Source organism: Rhipicephalus microplus, chromosome 5 (assembly GCF_043290135.1).
Source record: "Rhipicephalus microplus isolate Deutch F79 chromosome 5, USDA_Rmic, whole genome shotgun sequence".
NCBI classification, from domain to species: Eukaryota; Metazoa; Arthropoda; class Arachnida; order Ixodida; family Ixodidae; genus Rhipicephalus; species Rhipicephalus microplus.
Genome location: NC_134704.1, coordinates 16,996,274 through 17,016,774, shown reverse-complemented (window position 1 = coordinate 17,016,774; position 20,501 = coordinate 16,996,274). Strand labels below are relative to the sequence as shown.

General features: G+C 45.0%; 1 protein-coding gene across 1 annotated transcript in view; it reads right to left on the bottom strand.

Annotated features, from left to right (window-relative positions):
* Nucleotides 1–2,087: 2,087 nt before the first annotated feature.
* LOC119173993 (uncharacterized) overlaps nt 2,088–20,501 on the bottom strand; it is a 180,079-nt gene continuing 161,665 nt past the window's right edge. Inside the window, exons 11-22 of the mRNA XM_075894920.1 lie at nt 18,323–18,430; nt 17,550–17,903; nt 16,327–16,422; nt 16,123–16,224; nt 15,916–16,032; nt 13,685–13,859; nt 11,832–11,947; nt 9,618–9,711; nt 9,096–9,184; nt 8,418–8,562; nt 6,003–6,100; nt 2,088–2,520 (exon numbers count right to left, since the gene is read on the bottom strand). Of these exons, the coding sequence (XP_075751035.1) occupies nt 2,401–2,520; nt 6,003–6,100; nt 8,418–8,562; nt 9,096–9,184; nt 9,618–9,711; nt 11,832–11,947; nt 13,685–13,859; nt 15,916–16,032; nt 16,123–16,224; nt 16,327–16,422; nt 17,550–17,903; nt 18,323–18,430 (1,614 nt within the window). The 3' untranslated portion in view covers nt 2,088–2,400. The remainder of the gene's footprint in view (nt 2,521–6,002; nt 6,101–8,417; nt 8,563–9,095; nt 9,185–9,617; nt 9,712–11,831; nt 11,948–13,684; nt 13,860–15,915; nt 16,033–16,122; nt 16,225–16,326; nt 16,423–17,549; nt 17,904–18,322; nt 18,431–20,501) is intronic.

Below are 20,501 nucleotides of genomic sequence, written 5' to 3'. Positions count from 1 at the left end.
AAGCGTAGATTAAGGGCTTTTGTGTTCTAGACAATGGTGGCTTATTTCACTTACAATTAATCTGAAGTGTATACTTTTTTTATAAATGTGCATTCATTAGGATTTGAAGCTGTGGACAGGGCACAAATTTTATTGTTCGTGTTACTGCTGAGCGTCCTTTGCGAAAACAATCAGCATTACACTTTAGATTGAGGAGGTTAAAGTAGTGGACTCGGGAATCAGTTTCTGCAGTTCCAGATGTTTTTATTCTATAGGTAAGGGAAGAAGGCTATGCGTTTCAAATATAGAAAAAATGTTTTTCTTTAGCATGCCTGTTGATTTCAGCCAGTTCTTGTAACTTTGTGCTTGTAAAGAAAGTATTTTTATGGGTTATAAAATGGAAAGCTTTAGCCACGCTTCTGGGCTATTTTATGACAGCCACTGCTCTTATTGCATGCAATACTGTTTTTCTTTTAATGGCATTGCCTCACTTTTCGCCTGCATGAGCCGATTTAGCAAATGAAGAATCGAATTTGTTCTCAGCCTTTTGTTTTCTCAGTGCACATTCATGACAGAGAGGTATAAAAAGGGTGGCTTGTTCTAGATTCAATAATATACCGCAATCAGGTGGCACCGAGGGACAATTTTCTTGCGTGTTACCCGCATGAAAAATACATAAAGATTACAAAGGACTTGGAGCTAAACAAAAATCGCAGATTTCGGTGTGCAAAGGTGGCTCCACGGCAGTGTTCTACGGCTACGCAAAGAAGCCAACTTTGCGGCAATATGCGAAAATCGTTTGTTGGAAAATTTTTCCACGAATATTCGTTGAGGGCGCGAGTTTACTCAAGAAAATCATAAAGCATAATTTTAAGAAAAATATAAGTGAGCATGGGTTGATGTTTAATTGTTTGAAGATCTTCTTTGTAAATGTAAAAAGTAGGACTTTTTGTGCATGCCTGCCAATTGGGAGAAATTAACCCCGCAAACCACATATGCATAGCTTGTATAGTGGTCTAAAGAAGGATAATGGATAGTTCGATTGCCAAGGCACTGAATGGAAAATTGAAAAGATAATGGATAAATGCTATAGTGGTGCTTTTTAAGCTGGTAAGCTATTTTGCTTGGTGCTTTTCATCTTGGCAAATGATTTTCGTGATTGTGTTTCTGCACATGTGGTGTATGGATAGATTTGCAAGTAGAGCTGCCATTAGTCACGCCTTTGCAAGACCACTGCATCATTTAAAGATGCTTGATTAAAGAGCTGACCTCAAAGCTTGAGCAGCGACTTTCGTATAAAGCGAGCTCGAAATGTGTGCTATGACAACAATGTGCTAGTTTCTATTTATGTGCAAGGGTCCAATTCTATGTGCAATCATATTCAACATCACGAACGATGAAAACTAGTACCTTGTTGTTTGTTTTTTGGTCAACTTGATTTGGTGTGACATTTACTCAACCTTATTAAGTGGACACTGTTATATTTTCTTTTATACAAAACTTCATGTCGGAGGCCGTATTTGCATAACAAGTTCTTGCTACCAGACACGTGTTGAGCTTGCCTGGTATTCATGGACAAGCTCAAATACCACACATAATTTCATCCGAGCGTAGCAGTTCTCGAATGATCTTATCTATTTTACAGTAAGTTGTGTTGCGGATTGTGAATTGCCTTGTCACTGTCACTATGCTTACGCTTCAACTTTTCTGTGCTCCATCATTCTGCTTCAGGTATTCTTGGGATACGGCTGTGGGTGGCAACAATCTTAGTGGAAATGACGAAGGACACCATGCGGAAATAGCGCACCTTCACTGGTATAGGATTCACTCTCTCGCTTCACTCACGCTGATCTTTCTCAAGGAAGTTTTCACTCGCCATAATGAACAAAGCAGGAAACGAAGGCTGCTCTGTCATGCACATCGTGTGAGACTATACATGCTTACATACACATATATACATGTGCGAGAAAAATAAATGATACCAAGTGCTTGATGGGTGGCATGTGCAACATAGTAGGTATCTCCAACAGTGAACCTATGCAGATGAGAGCAAGCTGCATTGGACACAAATGTAGAGGAACACCATGCTAGACTATGGTCTCAAGAGGAGCTGTGTAAGAAACACTGTACTGTGCTTCCCCTGTCAGCGTCTTCAAGCAGCAGGAGTTGCAGCAGTTACAACCACGCCATGTGGATTGCTAGCTCTAGTGGGAGAACAGCGCCGTGAACGTTCTCAAGACACTTTGCGGAGGCCCACTGCTCACAGGCCCGACATCGTTGGGGACGTGTTGTGCAGGTAGCGGAGTTCGTGCATTTAACGTCTGCTGGTGCAAGCAGCACAAGCCACACCTTTGTGCCTTTCGTGTATGTACACATGGTTCTGAGACCCCACTCTTAGGGCAACGTGAGGGAGCCCAGGGCCTACTTTGGGGGTGGCTGTGCGCTACTGTTGGCTTGTATCCTCTGGTTCCGGAACACTGTGTTTTGCAGCGTCCTTTTCCATCTGTCTACGGTGTCCCGGAGCTTTGTCAACCAGGTGAGCTGAAAGTGCAGAAAGTGACTCGTGTAAATGACCGGTAGAAACAAGATGGGGCACTGCACATGCAATGTAAAAGGGGGGAGAGAAGCTCTTAACTGCAGTGTTCACTGACTCTTTCAGCTTCTTAACTTGATCGCTGCAACCAGCAGCTATCAGATCATGAGTTGAGGGCATATCTTGAAGTCGCACACGAGTACACCTTAAGTTATACAGCCGAGCTCATGATTATTGTTAAAACTGATATAGTCGCACCGGAGAGAAAGAAAGAGGGAAGGGGCCAGGGACGGGGATGCATGTTGATACAGCTGCTGTCCTAGTTTCCGACTGAGGGTTGTGTTCGCGCGTTCTCGAAAAGCGAACCTCGCTTCGAGAGTGACATAGGTAGACGCACAGCTTTTCCTGATATGGTTCAGTAATCCTTTGCAGCCCATCGACAGACTTGCAGCAAGTGGTGGTAGTGCTTTCAAAACCCACTGCCATCTCTCGCGCTGTTGCGCTTTTCAGACCCGCCACAGATCAGACGCAAGATATAACACAGCCGTGCTACCTTCCCCAATACTACGCGCTCTCCGGAAACACTTATCCCTTCCAAACACGCGTTCACCCCACTTCTTCCCTGCTGTCACTGTGCTCACCCTCGCCGACAAACTTAACAGCTCGCCTAACGATAGTTATAGTGCGAGAACAAAACGACGACACAGAGACAAGAAGGAGACGAAGGACACCAGCGCTTGTGCTTTTCGTGTCCTTCTTTTCTCTGTGTCGTCATTTGTTCTCGCGCTAAAGCTATCGTCATGCCATACCAACTAGCCCAAGTTGCCACACTTCTAACAGCTTGCGTTCGGAACGTCGACGACAAGGTCGATTCGTGTTCGGAAAAGTGAAAGGGAGACGTGTGCATAGGCGCGCGTTTGGTGGAGGGCGACGAGTGTAGCGAGTGCGCCTCCCCCACCCCCTAGTTACCTTATCGAAAGCACAAAGTTTACGCATTAATTATATTCAGTCGGACCAGCCTGGTCATTGTGAGCTACGACCACGGCAAGCAACATTTTGAAGATAATGGCTACCAAGGATCTCAATGTTGCATTCCAGTTAGGAACTGTTTTCTTGCGATCTTTACTCAAGGGTCATTGTGAGATGTACGTGATCGATTCTTTCCCATTTTTTTTCCTGTCGTACATTGCCGAGCACCTTGTGTTTTCAACTCGACAAACGGAAGGTGGGTTGAGCAGAAGGAGCGTTGCGATGAAAACTTTTTTTTTTCCCACGCACGGCTATGCATGCGCGCGAAGTTGGAGAAGGTAGGAAACCTGGAAACCTGGTTGCATCATATGCTTGGAAGAGTGAACCATGTAGCACCAGAATTCGAAAGGAGTCAAGAAAAAAAAAACACTTAAAAGAATACGAAAGTGAAACAAAGAACCAGTTTTGATTGGTAGACTGCACCATGAGAATTTCAATGGGTACAATGTCATGATCATAGGATTATTAGAGCAGAGAGAAATTGAGGCCAAATTAAGCCTCGTTTTCAAATTCGTTGCCGAAGTTTACATGCGTTGAGTCAAGGATTTCAAGCTCACTTTTTGTATTTCGGGGGTGTCGGCGAAATTTCCAGAAATGGGGTATGTTGAGTCTAGACCCTTCTGATGACGATCAACTCTATTTTTACCAAGTATGAATAACGTGCGATCTGGTGAACGCGGTTAAATCCTATGGCGCACGGTGAGTGGTGCGTGTATTTCAAGGGAACGTCGCTACACGCATTTTCTTGTTGCGCGTTTTCTCGCTAATCAAGTGTCTTGCCGCGCCAAATGTGGCGAATTTGGTATTGTGTAAAATTAAATTTCTAATACGAGGTATTTTTGTCTTTTTTGTGCCCCTTTTAGGCTATTAAAGAAAGGTAAAATATTCAGAGTACTATGCGCTCTGTTAAGGAAAAGCAGAGAGATGTTTCTGCATTAAACGTACACAGGGGCACAGCCAGGTGGTAGTACACAGGGCACGTGCCCCCCCCCCCCCCCCCTCCTAATTTTTTTCTCGCCATGGCATAGAGAGCGAAAAATGACCATTTCAAGGAGGAGGAAAAATGACCATTTCAATGACATTTTACCTGACGGCCATAATGTCAGCATTGTATAAACAAAAATGCTACAAAAACGTTTCAAATGCACCGCATTCAGGCACTGGCAAGTCACGTTCAAGTCAAGGAAGTGGGGGCTCCGGTTGCCAGAAGCGAGGATAAGTGCAACATTACTAGAATATATATATATATATATATATATATATATATATATGTAGTAACTTTAGATAAGCGCGTGCGCCCGTAGCTGTTGCTATGGGAGAGGGCGGTGGACGGATCCCGACGGACGCCTGACATAGCCCGAATAAGAAATGCATTCGCATTTAAAGAACGTGCACATATCCATGGAGTGAATGATGATGGGTGGGGCAAAACATCCATCAGTCTGTCCGTGCATCCGCCCGTGCGACCGTCCGTCTGTCTGTCAGTACATTCGTCCATCTAGTGAACTTTCCATGTACCGCCATCACGCATCTTTTCATTATATATTCATTATATATTCATTATATATTCATCATATACAAGTACCGCCATCCAGCAGGCATTCTAAGGACTAAACGAGAAGTGGCTACTACTGCAAACATGGGATGAAGAGCCCACGGCGTAAGGAGCTTCGCCCCTAAAACTCGCATTCGGCAGCAATCATAATCGCCTGTGAATTTTTTTCGTGTGTGCGTTTTCTTGTTTTACAAGCGTCTTCCCGCACCAGGGGTTGTGCCGCGTGGTGATATCTAACGAATACGAGAACATTTGGCCCGTGTTGTGGTGCTTGTTGCGTAGAGTAATCAACCATGCCGCGTGCGTTTAGAACAAATCTCTGACGATTTAGAGCACGATGTACTCTATGGGAGATCTAGAAGCTGCCCCAGTTTCAAGAATCAGAACGCCACACTGAGTGCGTGCGTTTAGAGAAAAAAAAAATTACAGCATGCCCACGGATTGAATGATGAGTCGGGCAACACGTCCGTCTGTCAGTCCGTCCGTCCATCTGCGCGTACGGTCTGTACGTCCATCCGTGTAGTGAACGCTCCAAGTACCACCATCTCGCATTTTTTTTTCCATCACATATTGATTATATACAAGTACTGCCATCCAGCGGACATTCCAAGAACTAAACGAGATGTGGCTACCCACTACATACATCGAGGATGCACGACCCACGGTCGTGGGACCCACAGACGCATGGTCGGATAGATCAACCCACGGTTGGAGAGACGAACGCTTCGCCCCACTCATCATCATTCAGTCTATGGATATGCTGTAATTTTTTTCTTGCTGAGTGGACATACAAAAGCTTACGCATTTAAAACGCAAGGCAGACAACAGCTCTAGGAAGGGTTGTTTGACCACACATGTATCCTGAGACGCTTATACAGTCAAGTATTCACACCTTTGTTCTCTTACCTTTGTGCTTTCGTTTGAAGCTTGCAGTGTATGCACTGTGATGATTTGTTGAAAACGATTAAGGCAGACGAATACGAAGACATTCTTGAGGTTATGTGCTGAAAGTAGAATGAGCAGAAGATCTAGAAGACCTACAAAGGCTCAATCAAGTTAGCGGCATGGCGACAAGTCATTTAACATTTTTGTGAATGTGCAAGTAGCTGCTCAAACGTGGTCACATTAGAAAAAATGAATCACAATGCATGCAGTGGTTGAGACTTCGCAAAATGAACTACCGAGTGCTATATTTAATTACTTCGTACATTTATTCCTAATGGTTCTAATTGTGAATGCTTTCTGTAATGATAAAATAAGTTGTTAACTAAGTACTCCTTACTGGTAACTGCTACCATTTACAGCTAGTAATCATCTAGTGTACTCTCTGGTGCATATGCAAACAAGGTTCGGATTCTGCAAAAAAAAAGGAAAAGGTATTCATAGTATAACATAAAGTTCAGTATATAGATAGCATATGCCTGTGTTTCAATGTTGAGTTCGTAAGTATTGTAAGCTCCTACTAAAGTGGTCCTAGTGGGAGACAACAATATTCACTTATTTTCTTACTTGGAAGACATTAAAAGCCGGGCCTCTGACAGCTTTTGATTTCGGGAGAACTCAAAGAAATTTGGTTGAAACTGGCATCGAATTAAAGTTTACTTGTCAGGAAATCAGGGTATATGCATTGTATTAAGAGCAAGACATTTCAAAGCACTTGTCTTCTGCAAAAGAATTCACAATTCCGCCTGAAAGCTGCAACATGCATACCAATAGCAATGAATTAGGCTTCCATAGCGATGAAGGTTCGTAATTTTATCGGTCCTGTATATTCAAGTAAATATTCGTCACTTATAAAGAGTATGTCCTGCTCACACAGGCGAACATGAACAAGTCTCACTCGATCAGTGCGAACGTTGGCTTTGACGGCGCTGGTGTGATGGGCGAAGGAAACTTGAGCGAAGGCATCTCGTCGCCTATCGCTTCTTTGAGGAAAAACGGCATTTTACATTAGGAGCGGGGAGACAGCACACACGAGACGACCAGAAAATGTAGGCTCGCTCAACCTTTTCACTTTTTAAAATAGTAGCTGCGCGAAGAAACGGCCCCGCCGTTACCAGCAGGGCTTACTAGAGGAGGAAGCACGAACTTTATTTATTTGTCACCCTCTACACCAGGTCAGAAAGACAGAGTATATATATTAAACCAAACGTATTGGTAGATGAAGTATATATAAACATGCTGGAAGAAATCGACAGGGGATCAACTGCTACCATAGTGCTTCATAAAGAAAGCAACAGAATACCAATCAAGAAGGGTGTAAGGCAGGGGGACACAACTTCCCCAATGCTATTTACCGCGTGCTTACAGGAGGTTTTCAGAAGCCTAGAATGGGAACAGTTAGGAATAAGAGTCAATGGAGAATACCTTAGTAACCTGCGTTTCGCCGATGACATTGCATTGCTGAGTAACTCGGGGGACGAATTGCAACTAATGATTACGGAGTTAGACAAGGAGACCAGAAAGGTGGGTCTTAAAATTAATCTGCAGAAAACGAAAGTAATGTACAACAACCTCGGCAAGGAGCAGTGCTTCGAGATAGGTAATAGTGCACTTGAAGTTGTAAAAGACCATGTCTACTTAGGGCAGGTAATAAACGCAGAGCCGAACCACGAGATTGAAGTAACTAGAAGAATAAGAATGGGGTGGAGCACATTCGGCAAGCACTCTCAAATTATGACAGGTAGATTGCCACTATCCCTCAAGAGGAAGGTATATAACAGCTGTATCTTGCCGGTACTTAGCTACGGAGCAGAAACCTGGAGACTTACAAAGAGGGTTCAGCTTAAATTGAGGACGACGCAGCGAGCAATGGAAAGAAAAATGGTAGGTGTAACCTTAAGAGACAAGAAGAGAGCAGAGTGGATTAGGGAACAAACGGGGGTTAAGGATATCATAGCTGAAATCAAGAAGAAGAAATGGACATGGGCAGGGCATGTAGTGCGTAGACAGGATAACCGCTGGTCATTAAGGGTAACTGACTGGATTCCCAGAGAAGGGAAGCGGGTTAGGGGGAGACAGAAGGTTAGGTGGGCAGGTGAGATTAAGAAGTTTGCGGGTATAAATTGGCAGCAGCAAGCACAGGACCGGGTTAACTGGCGGAACATGGGAGAGGCCTTTGTCCTGCAGTGGACGTAGTCAGGCTGATGATGATGATGATGATTGGTTCACTATTCAAGCCGTTATTCTTTCTGGCTCTTCCTCGCTCGCTTTCCACCGCTCTCATATTGTACATTATACGGGACACCACGGCGACGGCGAAAGTTCAACCGGAGTGTCCTTGCAATTGGTATCGCAGGGAATGAGGTGGTATCCACCAACCTGCACCCTCCTGTGCGCTGACGTCATGGATGCAGATGCGGTCCAGGGATAGTGGCTGCTTGTAGACTATGTACTTGACACCGTCCTGTATTGTGTTGTTCTTTTTGTCTTGGCTGGGTTTCGTGTCAAGGTTTAGCGAGGATTTCTGGAATACCACGCAGTAAACTGTAAGCGTGGTTCCCCCAACGCTCCCTTTGCTTCTATGTCGATTGCAGAAACAGCAATGGCACAAGATGACAGTCATATAGAGACGATAACTGAGTGAACAATCTCCCAATTTAAAGACAACATAACAATAACTGAACCATAATATGACAAGTTATGTAAGGTAATCTGAAAAAGACATCGTTTGGTTACATTTAAAGCACAATGACATGTTCATAACATGCAGATAATGCTGAGTGTCGTAATGTACAGAACTGATTCTACTGATTCTATCTACTGATTAGCACTAATTATGAAGAAAAAATCAAGTGTGAGAGAGAAGGAAAGCATATATTTAAATGACACACCTAGCTATAAAATATCAACAGTCACTATTAGGGTACCACAGTGAGACACAGAAACAGGTTACAAGAATTGATACATGCCCAAAATAAAGTATTGGATATGTCAGCCAACCTGTCTCATTCCTTTTGTGTGGGCATCATATCCATTATATAAATTTATTTCATTTACCTTTTTGCTCAGTCCTTTTTTCTTCCTCGTAATGAGGATCATGTCATCAAAAAGGACCACGTAAACTTCAAAGCCGCTTTTAGAGGTGTCTGAAAAAGAACAAATGTCAATGGCGATTTAGCGGTAAATGCGAGACAAATGCATGAGCATTAAATTTCAATTGTTTACCTTTGTATCCATTTTAATTTTGAGACTTCCGTTACGTTGCTTCTAACTTCATCTTCCTCCATGATGCCACTACCCACTTCTGTCACGCGACTTCCAGTCATACATATAGGTACGATTATAACACTAACAGTATGTCACGTTACTTCCCAGTACCCGATCAAACCGTCAACTATTTTCGGTCACTATTTCACTTGAGCACCACCGCTGTTGTACCCATACCGTTCTCTGGCTTACGCGACCACAGGCTTTACTACTTTTATCGTACTATAAGGCTAACGTATAACAGAAAAGGAAGGAACTTCATGTATTACGCATGTACAATACGCCCAGGAATACGTATTCTGTGGGACTTACCAAGCATCTGCAGTGGCCCCTCCAGTATTATTTGCCGTCGAGGACTGACGATAAGCCTTTCACATGGTTGCTTTGAAAGTGGTACTTTCAGGAACTGAAATGAGAAAGTTCAACAGAGTGTCCGTTGGCTGGTTAAGAGATAGAAGCAATTCATTTTCGGATGTGAGCTTTAGACCAAGTTGATATGCCGAATTACCGTTAAGTATAGTTAAACATGCCTCGTGAGCATGCCTCGTGATTAAGCGCGTCTCGCGAAATCAATACAAACAGCAGTTTGCACGCCTTTGGTCATCGGATGAGTCTCTCCGCACATCACTAATTTTCTAGCACTCAGCTTCCCGCTTGTATGAATATGTGCAGACTAACGGCCAATTAATAGGTATTCTTGCACAGAGCATTCTGTTGGACAGTTGTTTCTGATAGCGCAGAAGAAATATTCATAACTTGCAAGTATGTCACACCGTAAAACTGTGATGGCAGCATATGCGCCGTCATTACCAAGCGCATGGCAGCAGACAACATCGAGTCAAGCTATGTGGCTCTCGCATTTTTCGTCAATGTGCATACGTCGCAATGGGGTTTGTGCGATATTTGACTGCCGTACGAGAAGTAAGTGTAAATGAGATATAAAAAAAACTCGGCTGATCTCCCTACATAGAAACTGGTGTAACAGGAATGTGAAATGTCTTTTCACAGAGGTGGTTGAGCGTTTATTGTACACTGTTTCAGAAACAGCAGCAACAAATTGCAAAGTCACATTAAGAACGGCAAGCAGCTCAAAACTTGCAGTGCACACCTCAAGCAGGAAACACGCACGAAGTTGGCATACACAGCACGAGCGCAGACTAACAACTGCCACTACTCGACACTTAAAGTGCGCTGTTCAAATAGACAGACGCATCATGGAAACGAGCGCACAAGTGACAAGCGCGAACACCTGTCACAATTCTTTTTGCGCGGTGTGTGAGCAGCGTGCTTCTTTTGTAACACACGGCCACCGCAGCCTTGCAAGTGACCTTCGTCCTCTCCTGAATTACGAGTCCGACAAGCACGCGAGCATAAGAGACAACGCCCCACGGAGGCGACCACCTTTTGAGATCGCGCTCAACGCTATATCCAACGCTAGAGTTACTGTATATAGTATACCTTTAGGTAGCATATAGAGTAACTCTAGACAATGCTAGGGTGCCTCGATGCACGCGCCCACGCAGTTGGCCCAATTTTCAGGACATAGCTGACGTTCGCGCCACATGGGAGCGGCAACACGCACACACGCACACACACACACGCACACACACGCACGCGCACACACACACACGCACGCATGCACGCGCACACACACACGCGCACACACACACGCACACACACACACACACACACACGCACGCGCGCGACACGTGCTCCATGTGCTCAGTAATGGCGGACAGAAGACATGAACTGACTTCACTTGCAAGTTATGTATACCTTGCATCAAACTCAACGCTAATGGTGGTCGATCAGGGTGGCAATTTGGGCTTGTTGATATAGCATGAGAATCGATGGTAGCGCAGAATAAGGACGCTAAATTAACAGTAAATTAAATTAACGGACAACAGCACTAAATTTCAACAACTGTTGTTGGAAGTTAGCGCTGTGTTGAGTCGAATGCGTCTTTATATTGTCGTTGTCCTTATAGACTCGATCAATCATGATAATGGTAGGCTATTTTCCCCTTCTTTTTCTTTTCTCGTGGAAACGAGCAACACGCATGTGCCCTCCCCGCTCAGATTGATTGATTGATTTGTGGGGTTTAACGTCCCAAAACCACCATATGATTATGAGAGACGCCGTAGTGGAGGGCTCCGGAAATTTCGACCACCTGGGGTTCTTTAACGTGCAACCAAATCTGAGCACACGGGCCTACAACATTTCCGCCTCCATCGGGAATGCAGCCGCCGCAGCCGGGATTTGAACCCGCGACCTGCGGGTCAGCAGCCGAGTACCTTAGCCAATAGACCACCGCGGCGGGGCTCCCCGCTCAGATGAAGGGCACAAGTTGGTCTCTACACTGCGGCTGTCGTGTCGAGAAACAAGGATGGATTGCGCACATTTCATTTAATCAGGCGCTCACGTATCCGTTTCACTCACTGTCTACTCACTCGCCTGCATGGGCTACTCAAACAATCACGAAGGCGCCTGCTCACGTTTACTTATAGCACCCAATTGAGTGAATACCTCAGGAATGTAGAGTTTTGAGTCTAGCTCGGACACCGGTGGCCACACGATGTTTCTCTGGATCTCCAGCAGCCGCTCGAAATTCTTGAGCCATTTCATCTTGTCGTCCAGCTCACCTACAAAAAGAACAATTATTTCAACACACCCATTTTGTTGGCATCTGTTCTTTTCATGAAAAAAAAAAAGTTCTATATGAACGGGCACTGCGCAACGTTACGGAGTGAATAACAAGAATTATACAAGAGCTCGACATATAATTCCCGGTAAGTGGATTCACTGCACATCCTTTCTCAGTTAAGTCTGTAAAACTGTAGGAACGTAAAATGAGTGACGGCTCTTATAACTGTATGCTATGATTTCATTTGTATCCGAGCTCGGGCGAAAGCGCACTGCCATTGTTGGAACTCGACGTAGCTCGAGTCCTGCGCAGAGTTTAATGCTATCGCAACACGATAGGTACATCATAATTACTTCATAAGCCGCAAAGATTAATTTTATAGGATAATCACTCATACGAAATTTTGTACGGTTGCTACTTCCCATCGCTGCAATATATAGGATCGTTTAGAGAGCAGTCGTACGAGCATTAAAGCGAAGCTGAAGGGATTTCAGAATTGAATCAAACTTCGTGTTTAGGAAAGACCGACATTATTGTTGACGATGTATTAATTGTTTTCGCAGTTGCAGAAGCAGGAGCTTTAAAACAGGCGAAATAAAAGATATTATTGCTCCATCCCCGCGAGCACGCTGAAAGTGTGGGCGTGGAAACATACGTCATCTTCGTTTTCTCTAGCCCGGAGCAAGTGTTCTTTCTTATCTTCAACCACGGCCTCCGTGACTAACCCATGACTTGCCGTTGTCGGAACTAATCGAAGAGGCCACACTTCAGCAGCGCTGCTGTTGCAGATGATACATCATATCGAGCATGACGTCACCATGTTCGCTCGGCGTCTCAAGAAGCATGGCGGCCACAGCCACTGTTTTTTCACCAAAACGTGCTATTGGCCCTCACTTTTGAGAAGGCTCACATCGCTTTTCTAATTAAGCAGGAATCAAGCTGACCTTACACGCTCCTAAGTCATTTCTTTAGAAAAGGGCTTCAGCTTCCCTTTAAGTGTAATAGGCTATAGCTAGATAAATGACATTATGTAGCTCAGCAACTGTGACGTTATGACCCTTTTTATTTTAAACTTAATATTTTACTCGTATTTACGCTAATTTACTTTACAACATTAACAACAACAAAAACTGATCTAGCAACGTTGCCTGGTTAGTGTTTATGCATGATTAATGACACTTTGATTAATATTCGTTATTATTGTGCAGTTTTAGCAAAGTGGTCGTATTTTCTAGTTATCTTGAAGAGCGCTGCAGCTTTGTGAATACAAATGCCAACTGTATTGTGACATTTTTTTTTGTTGCGAAGAAGAGGCTTTATACTATACCGTATCAGTTGTCCTTACGAAAATGACATATCAAACTACTCAGTTAAAAGAATTACCATCATTACTCAAGACACCGCAGTTTATACCCAACTGCATGAAGGAAAATTAAGTTTTTTGTAGTAGTTTGCAGATATATATATATATATATATATATATATATATATATATATATATCACTTCCTCGAACAACTTTACATTCTTCGGGTTTCCACCCCTTCCTATACCTTTCATCCCAGATCATCGTGTGCAGTATCAGCACGAAATTGCAGATGGTTAGCTTTCCCGAATTTTCTTATATTACTCTAAGTTGTTTGCTTTCTGAAGTGTCCCTTCTGCAAGAGCATCAACGTCACAGACCAAAATTGACGTAACACGTAGCGACATTGATATAACGGGGACTAAGCTCACGGAGCGAGTTCTCCTCGGTCTCGAGGATGGCTGTGATACAGTCCCGTTCCTCCATGTCCTCGGTTCGCATCTCAATGTCCTTGAGGATGAGAGGGACGCGCATGATGTGCTGCACCGGCGAGACCAGCAGGTCAGTCAGCTGGAGCTTCTTGCAGCGGGGGTCCCGGGCGCACCACTGCGATTGCGGAGAACGTACTTGTGGGTTAACACGGTAACATGGCTGGCGTACGGCAGCATTTTTTTTTTATTTGCGAAGAGCCACATTACAACTAAAGCGTGGGTCGAAGCTATTTATGCGAAGGATATTAATGTGCGGCATGTGGAAAAGTGTGCGACGCTGTTGTGAATGCGCTGGGGCCTTGCAAGGGGCCACGTCTACATGCATTCACTTCGGTTCTCAGACCGAGTTGAATTTTTTGGCCTCTCATGATCACCGAATGAGAGTCCTCCTCACCTCGCATTTGAATGAAGGGCCCCACGTTGTCGGGAGAGAAACGTCCCACGACCGACTTTGAGGGAATGGCGCCTTCGATGAGGTAAGCACCAGAAGCAGTGTGTTGGCGGAGTGCATCTACGGAACGGGGTGCGTAAGCATGCACCGAAAGAATGAGGTTGCTTCGGCAGTTGACGTCCAGTTGCGGTGGTCTAGTGGCTAAGGTACTCGGCTGCTGATCCGCTGGTCGCGGGACCGAACCCCGGCTGAGGCGGCTACATTTTCAATTGTAGGCCCGTGGGCTCAGATTTCGGTGCACGTTAAGAACCCCAGGTGATCGAAATTACCGGAGCCCTCCACTACAGCGTCTCTCATAAACATATGGTGGTTTTGGGACGTTAAACCCCACAAATCAGTCATCAATATCAACAGTTGATGTTTAACCAGCGAAGAGAGTAGTAATCGATGTCGAAAAATACACCACAGATACGTTCCCTGAGCATGCTTCGCATGACAATTCCCATACGTTAGATCTGCCGCAGTTTTATTTTACGTAGCTAGTTTTAATTATCATTGCATTAGTGTGTGCTGCGTCACACAATGGTTTACGAAGCAGGAGCAAGGTTTTTCTTATAAATGTTTTGTGCTTTTTTGAGTCTCCAGCATGTCTACAGTCATTTTATTCAGATTTCACGTTGTTTCTACATGTGCCTGTTCTAGACCTGTTTTAGTTCATCTAGCTTGTTTTTAAGTTGTTCTTTTCATTGCGCTTATTTTTGTTTCCCTTTAGTCCACCGTGAATATCTCGCCGCTGCCTTTGTTTTATTTAAACGATCGTTTGTTCCTTATCAAATGTTCCTATCTGCTCTGTACGTCTATCATCCTGAACACCACTACACCTGCAACGAAAATTTGATATGCACCACTTCGAGGTCTTTCAGGCATCGCAGGCCTAAGAGTAGAGTGGAAGCATGCGAGTCTGCAGCAACGCCGTTGCTAGACCGGCGGGACTTTATCGATGTTTGTGACATGAATTAGTTGGCGTGGCAACACTGAACATGCATTGGACGTGTGCGTTATGGATTGCATCCCCTCTAACCGTTCACTGTCTTTTCTACCTATTTCTTTGAACTCCTCCTTCTGTCTTCTCTCGTGCACTACTGGTAAGGTTTCCTCCCCTGAAAGAAGCAGTTGCGGGCGTACTTTTCTTTTCATTTCCTGTAATTTTTTTTCACAAGAATCACTCACACATGGGTTGAAGTTATCGCATGCACCCTCCGTGCGACGGATATGGGTCAACTCGTTATATCTCTGCTTGAGCCTCGTTCCTTGCCGCCACTCGCGCATTTTTGGCACCGGCAGAACATAAGTATACGGACGGATGTTCGTGCTCTGAACTTTATATGAAACATGACGGCGACGCTGATGGCAGAAACTCATCGAGAGCGCCCATATAATTGGTATCACAATAAACCATTATACGTGTAGCATTGGGTAATTGGGTCTGGCTGCGTCTTAATGACTGGTACACTGACCGTACATCAAAAATCTAGACAACCATTACACAAAATTCAAGAACAGAGTACATTTGAGCTTTTTTTCCAGATACTTTGATTAGTGTGCCGCAGCACTATGCAAAAAATTAAAAAAAGGGGGGGGGGGAGAGACGAATCACACACACAAAAAAAAACGGCTTCGCATTTTTCAGACCCCAGACTACTGTGTCCTCATGTTTTCCGCATCTTAACACTATGCACTGGATGCATGCAGCTCGTGCTACATTCATAAAGATACCTGCCTTCTCAAACTCGTTGAATTCCACTTGCCTCCTGAGCGTCTCTAAGTAGTTGAGCGCATTTATGTAGTTGAGCGTGTATCTGTGGTAGGCCTGCCTCAGCGCCGCTGCTTTGGTGCTCTGCGAACAAGGAATGGGCGTCAGGTTGTACACGAGAAAACATTTCAACAGATAAGTGAGGTGAAAGTACTTGTACAAACGACATCTTACCTTCTTAAAAAGTCTAATAAGGACGTCTGTTGTGCTAAACTCTCCGGAGTTGTGGCTGGCCAGAATAAAGTTGATAAACTCCCTACAGAAGGCGTAAGTCACCTAAAGAAAGCACACGAGGAAGTATGTTATTGCACCGACTATCAACGACACTAGAAGGAGCTTGAATCCTCGGCATGCATAGGAAACAGCCGCTCAACTTACGCAACAAAGTTCATCTAGGTTTCCAAAGAGCACCTCCGGTTCGGCAAACATTGCGTATCCTTCCACTTGGATCTTCTTCAATGGCTCCATGAACACCTGTAAATGAAGGATGCATATGTTCCAATATTGCTGCAAATGAAGGGATGACTGCAATCAATTTGCACACTTAACGTCACGTCAAGCATTCAGTTATTTATTTCATTATTTATTCATTCATTTACATTAAGCTCCTCGGGGCGTACGAAAGCGCGAACGGAGGGAGGGTTAATTAAAAATACAATAAAAATAGGACATACAAATACAATCTATGAATGAGAACGCACGCTCAAAAAATTAATACAGACTCAAGAAATAATTGATCAGTGCATTCTTGACTGATGACGCGTCCTCATTGCAGACGACTGGGGGGGGGGATACTATCAGCGCCAGTTGGTAGTATAACATGTTTGTATGTATTGCTGTCTACCTCCTCTAACCATATGTCCTACAACCCCCATACCCACCATCGCAGTTCCCGTTTATCCTAGTATGCTCCTTTCCAAGCCTTTGTGTTATTGTGTGCATGGTCCCAAACGTGACATGATTACTTAGTGATGGCACGGTTATACCTAATGCGGCCGTGGCGAGTCAGCACCGCGCCGGATCTTGGTCTTGTCTCACTGGTCACGCGTCGCCGAATGGTTGTCCTTGCTCGTTGATGCGTCTGCCACTTTAAGCACGGCTAAAAACTACCGCCGAAAATGTCAATGGATCATCAGTAAGCCATAATAGCCATGATAAGTCGCTAAATATTACTAAGATATCCTAGCCTATAAGATGCGTTTCGACTAGGGCACTTGTCGCGCTCGCTGACAAGGGTGTTCGACAGAGGTTTTTGGATGGCTAACATGATTTTTAGCCTCGACTGCACTTAACAAAACTGGTAACAAGCAGTGCGCATGGACCCTGTTAGACACAAGCGTGGTACTGGGTTCGATTATCAGTGGCGCTGGGCACCCTACGTTTTTTTTTTGACTGGGAAAGAGCTACATCGGCCTGGCACTTGGTGCTGTGGGTACTAATTTTCTCAAGATGGCCGCCTCTCTTATTCTCATACTCCTTCCACTACCCTTTCCCTTTCTCGGGTGTCACTGACGCCTGCTCTATACCTGGTTGATGAAATAAGGGCCTTCTCATCCTCAAACCATCACCACACGAGTTCGTAAGAAAAAAAGGGCACGCACGTTTTTCAAGACCATCAGGTGGTCCTCGAGGAAGTTGCACTCGCTCTGGAAGAGTTCCCACAGCGCCTCCTTCTTTTTCGCCTCGTTCTTCTGGATGGTCTGGTTGATGGTACGGAGGAACTGGCTCTGCAGTGCGTCTCCCGCCGTCGGGCTGCCCCGGTCCCCTTCGCCGGGCACTGACAGGCCACCTGCACCGTCGGGAGCCGACAACGATGCCATGGCTGCCACCATAGACGACGCGGCGCTGCTCTTGGGGGAACCGGCGCCCCCGCTGCTCGACTCGTCCTCGTCCTCGTCGTCACTGCCAGCGTCGCGCTTCTTCAGTGACGCCACGAAAGCGTCCCACGTCATGCCCTGTGAGAATGGTGGTACCCTGGTATATTGCAGACTCTGCTTGTTTTGTGTACATTCTTTACTATGGACAAAGTTTACTATATAAACAAACTATATAGACCGTGTACAAACAACTATAGACAAACTTGCGATGTTATTTGTTGAAGCTGCGCTCACTCATTCTCTACCGACCTCTTCTGGCTAACCTGGTACTTACAGTAGAAGGAAAAAAAATGCAACGCATTATAGCGACATTATGCAGAATCATATAAGTGAGATTTTACTGTAATTTCTTTAGTTTGTTAAATTTTGCTGCGTGTGGCCTTTGGTGTAACGTCTGGTACGTTGACCCGCATTTGACTTATGGTGAAGGTAGGCTGTTTGGCGCGCGTTAGTAAATGTGGTCTCACATCATGAAGGAGAGAAGACAGAGGAATCACCTTGTATTTGGCCAGCTGCTCGTCGCAGAACTCGGACGGCCTGAGCGTGCTGAGGACCTCTTCGAGTCCGCCAAGGCACTCGGTCTTGGCCCTGTTGGCCCTGTCAAACTGGACACACATGTGGACGGACAGGAGGCGGCTCTTAGCACGCACCGCTCGCGCGCGCTGCCAGGCATGCAGAGAGAAGGCAGGCAGGTCGTGGGATGAAAGGGTGTTAAAAAGAGGGGAGCGGGCAGGAGTGGTTTTTGGAGCGGGCACGGGACGATTTGGAGCAGTTCGGGAGCGGGAGATGAAGAAAGGGGGGGCACCGGCCAGGATAGTGCATGCGTGTGCTCTTGGCCCACCGAAGGGCCACTACGTCAGGCAGCTTAGAAGATCAAGAAGAAGAAGCAGGGGCGGCGCCGGAAGCAGGCTTCACACGGCAGCTTGCGGCGGCAGCAGCAGCAGCAGCGGGCGGTAGTGGCGCTTCGCTCAAAGGGAGAGAAGGGACACGTTATCAGTGCAGGCAGTAGTGGCAACTGGCCCCGGCACGGTGGTCGGTCGGCCCGTGTCATGCGCGGCTGATATGAAGAACCGAAAGTATAGCCGTCGAAAATGATACAAAGCAGGACATGATTGTGGTGATGGTCTGCATGGACTCATCATTGATGAAGTAGTGGTGAGTACCTTTCTGCAGAGGCTAAACTGGCTAACCTCCCTGTCCTTATTCTTTCAATCCTCCTAAACAAAAGGAAGGACAAGCTTGGCACTTTGTGTAGGTATGGGATAATCTGCAAAATGTACGTGACAGGCCGAGTGGCAGGGGGTTGTACCCACGGAGAACACTGCCATGACGCTTAATGCAAATTAGTTATTAACCCGGGTAAATCGACTGAGAGAGGGAACATGCAGCATTGTCAAGCAGCGATTATTTTGGGCAATGTATTTTCATAATTTCGTAATGATTACAATTTATAATTTGTTTCTTATCAAAGAAGCAGACATGTGGTTGCATAGTTGAAAAGTGAACCGAGACTGCAGTCGCAGTAAAGCTTCTTGAAGTCGTAGCTCAGCCATATCACCAGTCTTATCACACTTCACGTAATGCTACGATAGAAAATGATATTATGCTAATATATTGCATAACTAGCTGTGTTTAATTAAAGATATTACACTTCGTCTAGGTGGAGCCGATGAAACATTTGGAAGACACGCATCCTGCTATCGTGAAATCTACAAAAATTGAGAGGGCTTACTATGTGTGAGATGTTTATCAAATGTAGAGAAATGCGATACCCGTATTAAGCGTCATTTACAACGCACAAGATTAGCGAGATTAGCATAAACGAGATAGCGAGATTAATTCGAGAATTCTTACAGTTTCTACTGAATATTTCCATTACACCTGTATTTCTTATATATCGAAGTGGATGGTTAGAACGCTCCTGTGAGTAGAAGTGTAAGTACACGGATGCGATAAAGAGCAATGCAGATTTGGGAAAATAAGACACGGAATGAGTGGATATCGAGGGAACCGTGTTCATGTGCTTACCGAAGGATGTCGCAAGGTGCTTAAAAGAAAGATGATATAGGAGAGCGAAGGCATCCTAGCCTCTGGCACAGAGCCCACGTGACAGGCCGTGGAGTCTTTGCCAGACGTTACGATGCTGTTACAATAAAAACAGCAGACACACATGCAACACACATCACACGCATGCATTCAAGACGCACATTCCGACAAGACAGATCAACATTGTTTCGCCCCATTGAGTTTACGGCTTCGCTCTATTAACTAAAGTTTATTTGAACGCTAAAAGCACAATGGCGCTGAATACAAAGGGCGCGTTTTCTTATGTTTACGCTGACCTTTGCGATGGCGGTATAGTGAGTTGTATAATCTCATCATAAGCAGCATTTCTCTCTCGCTATGGGTGGTAACATCGCACGAACGAACGGGACGAAAAAAAAAAGGGATACAAACAAGCGCTGTTACCGCCCATAATGTATCACCAATAACTAGCCCAACAATCAGTCTTGCTGCAGTTCTTCTCTCGTTTGGAGCTTATGGGTACTGAAAGTAAATCTATTGTAGACGAAAACTTGAGCATGTTTCAGTTGTGCCATCGATTCACATTCTTATATAACACGGGCTGGACAGGTAGAACACCTTGAACGACACTCTCGCTCTAATACCAAGTTG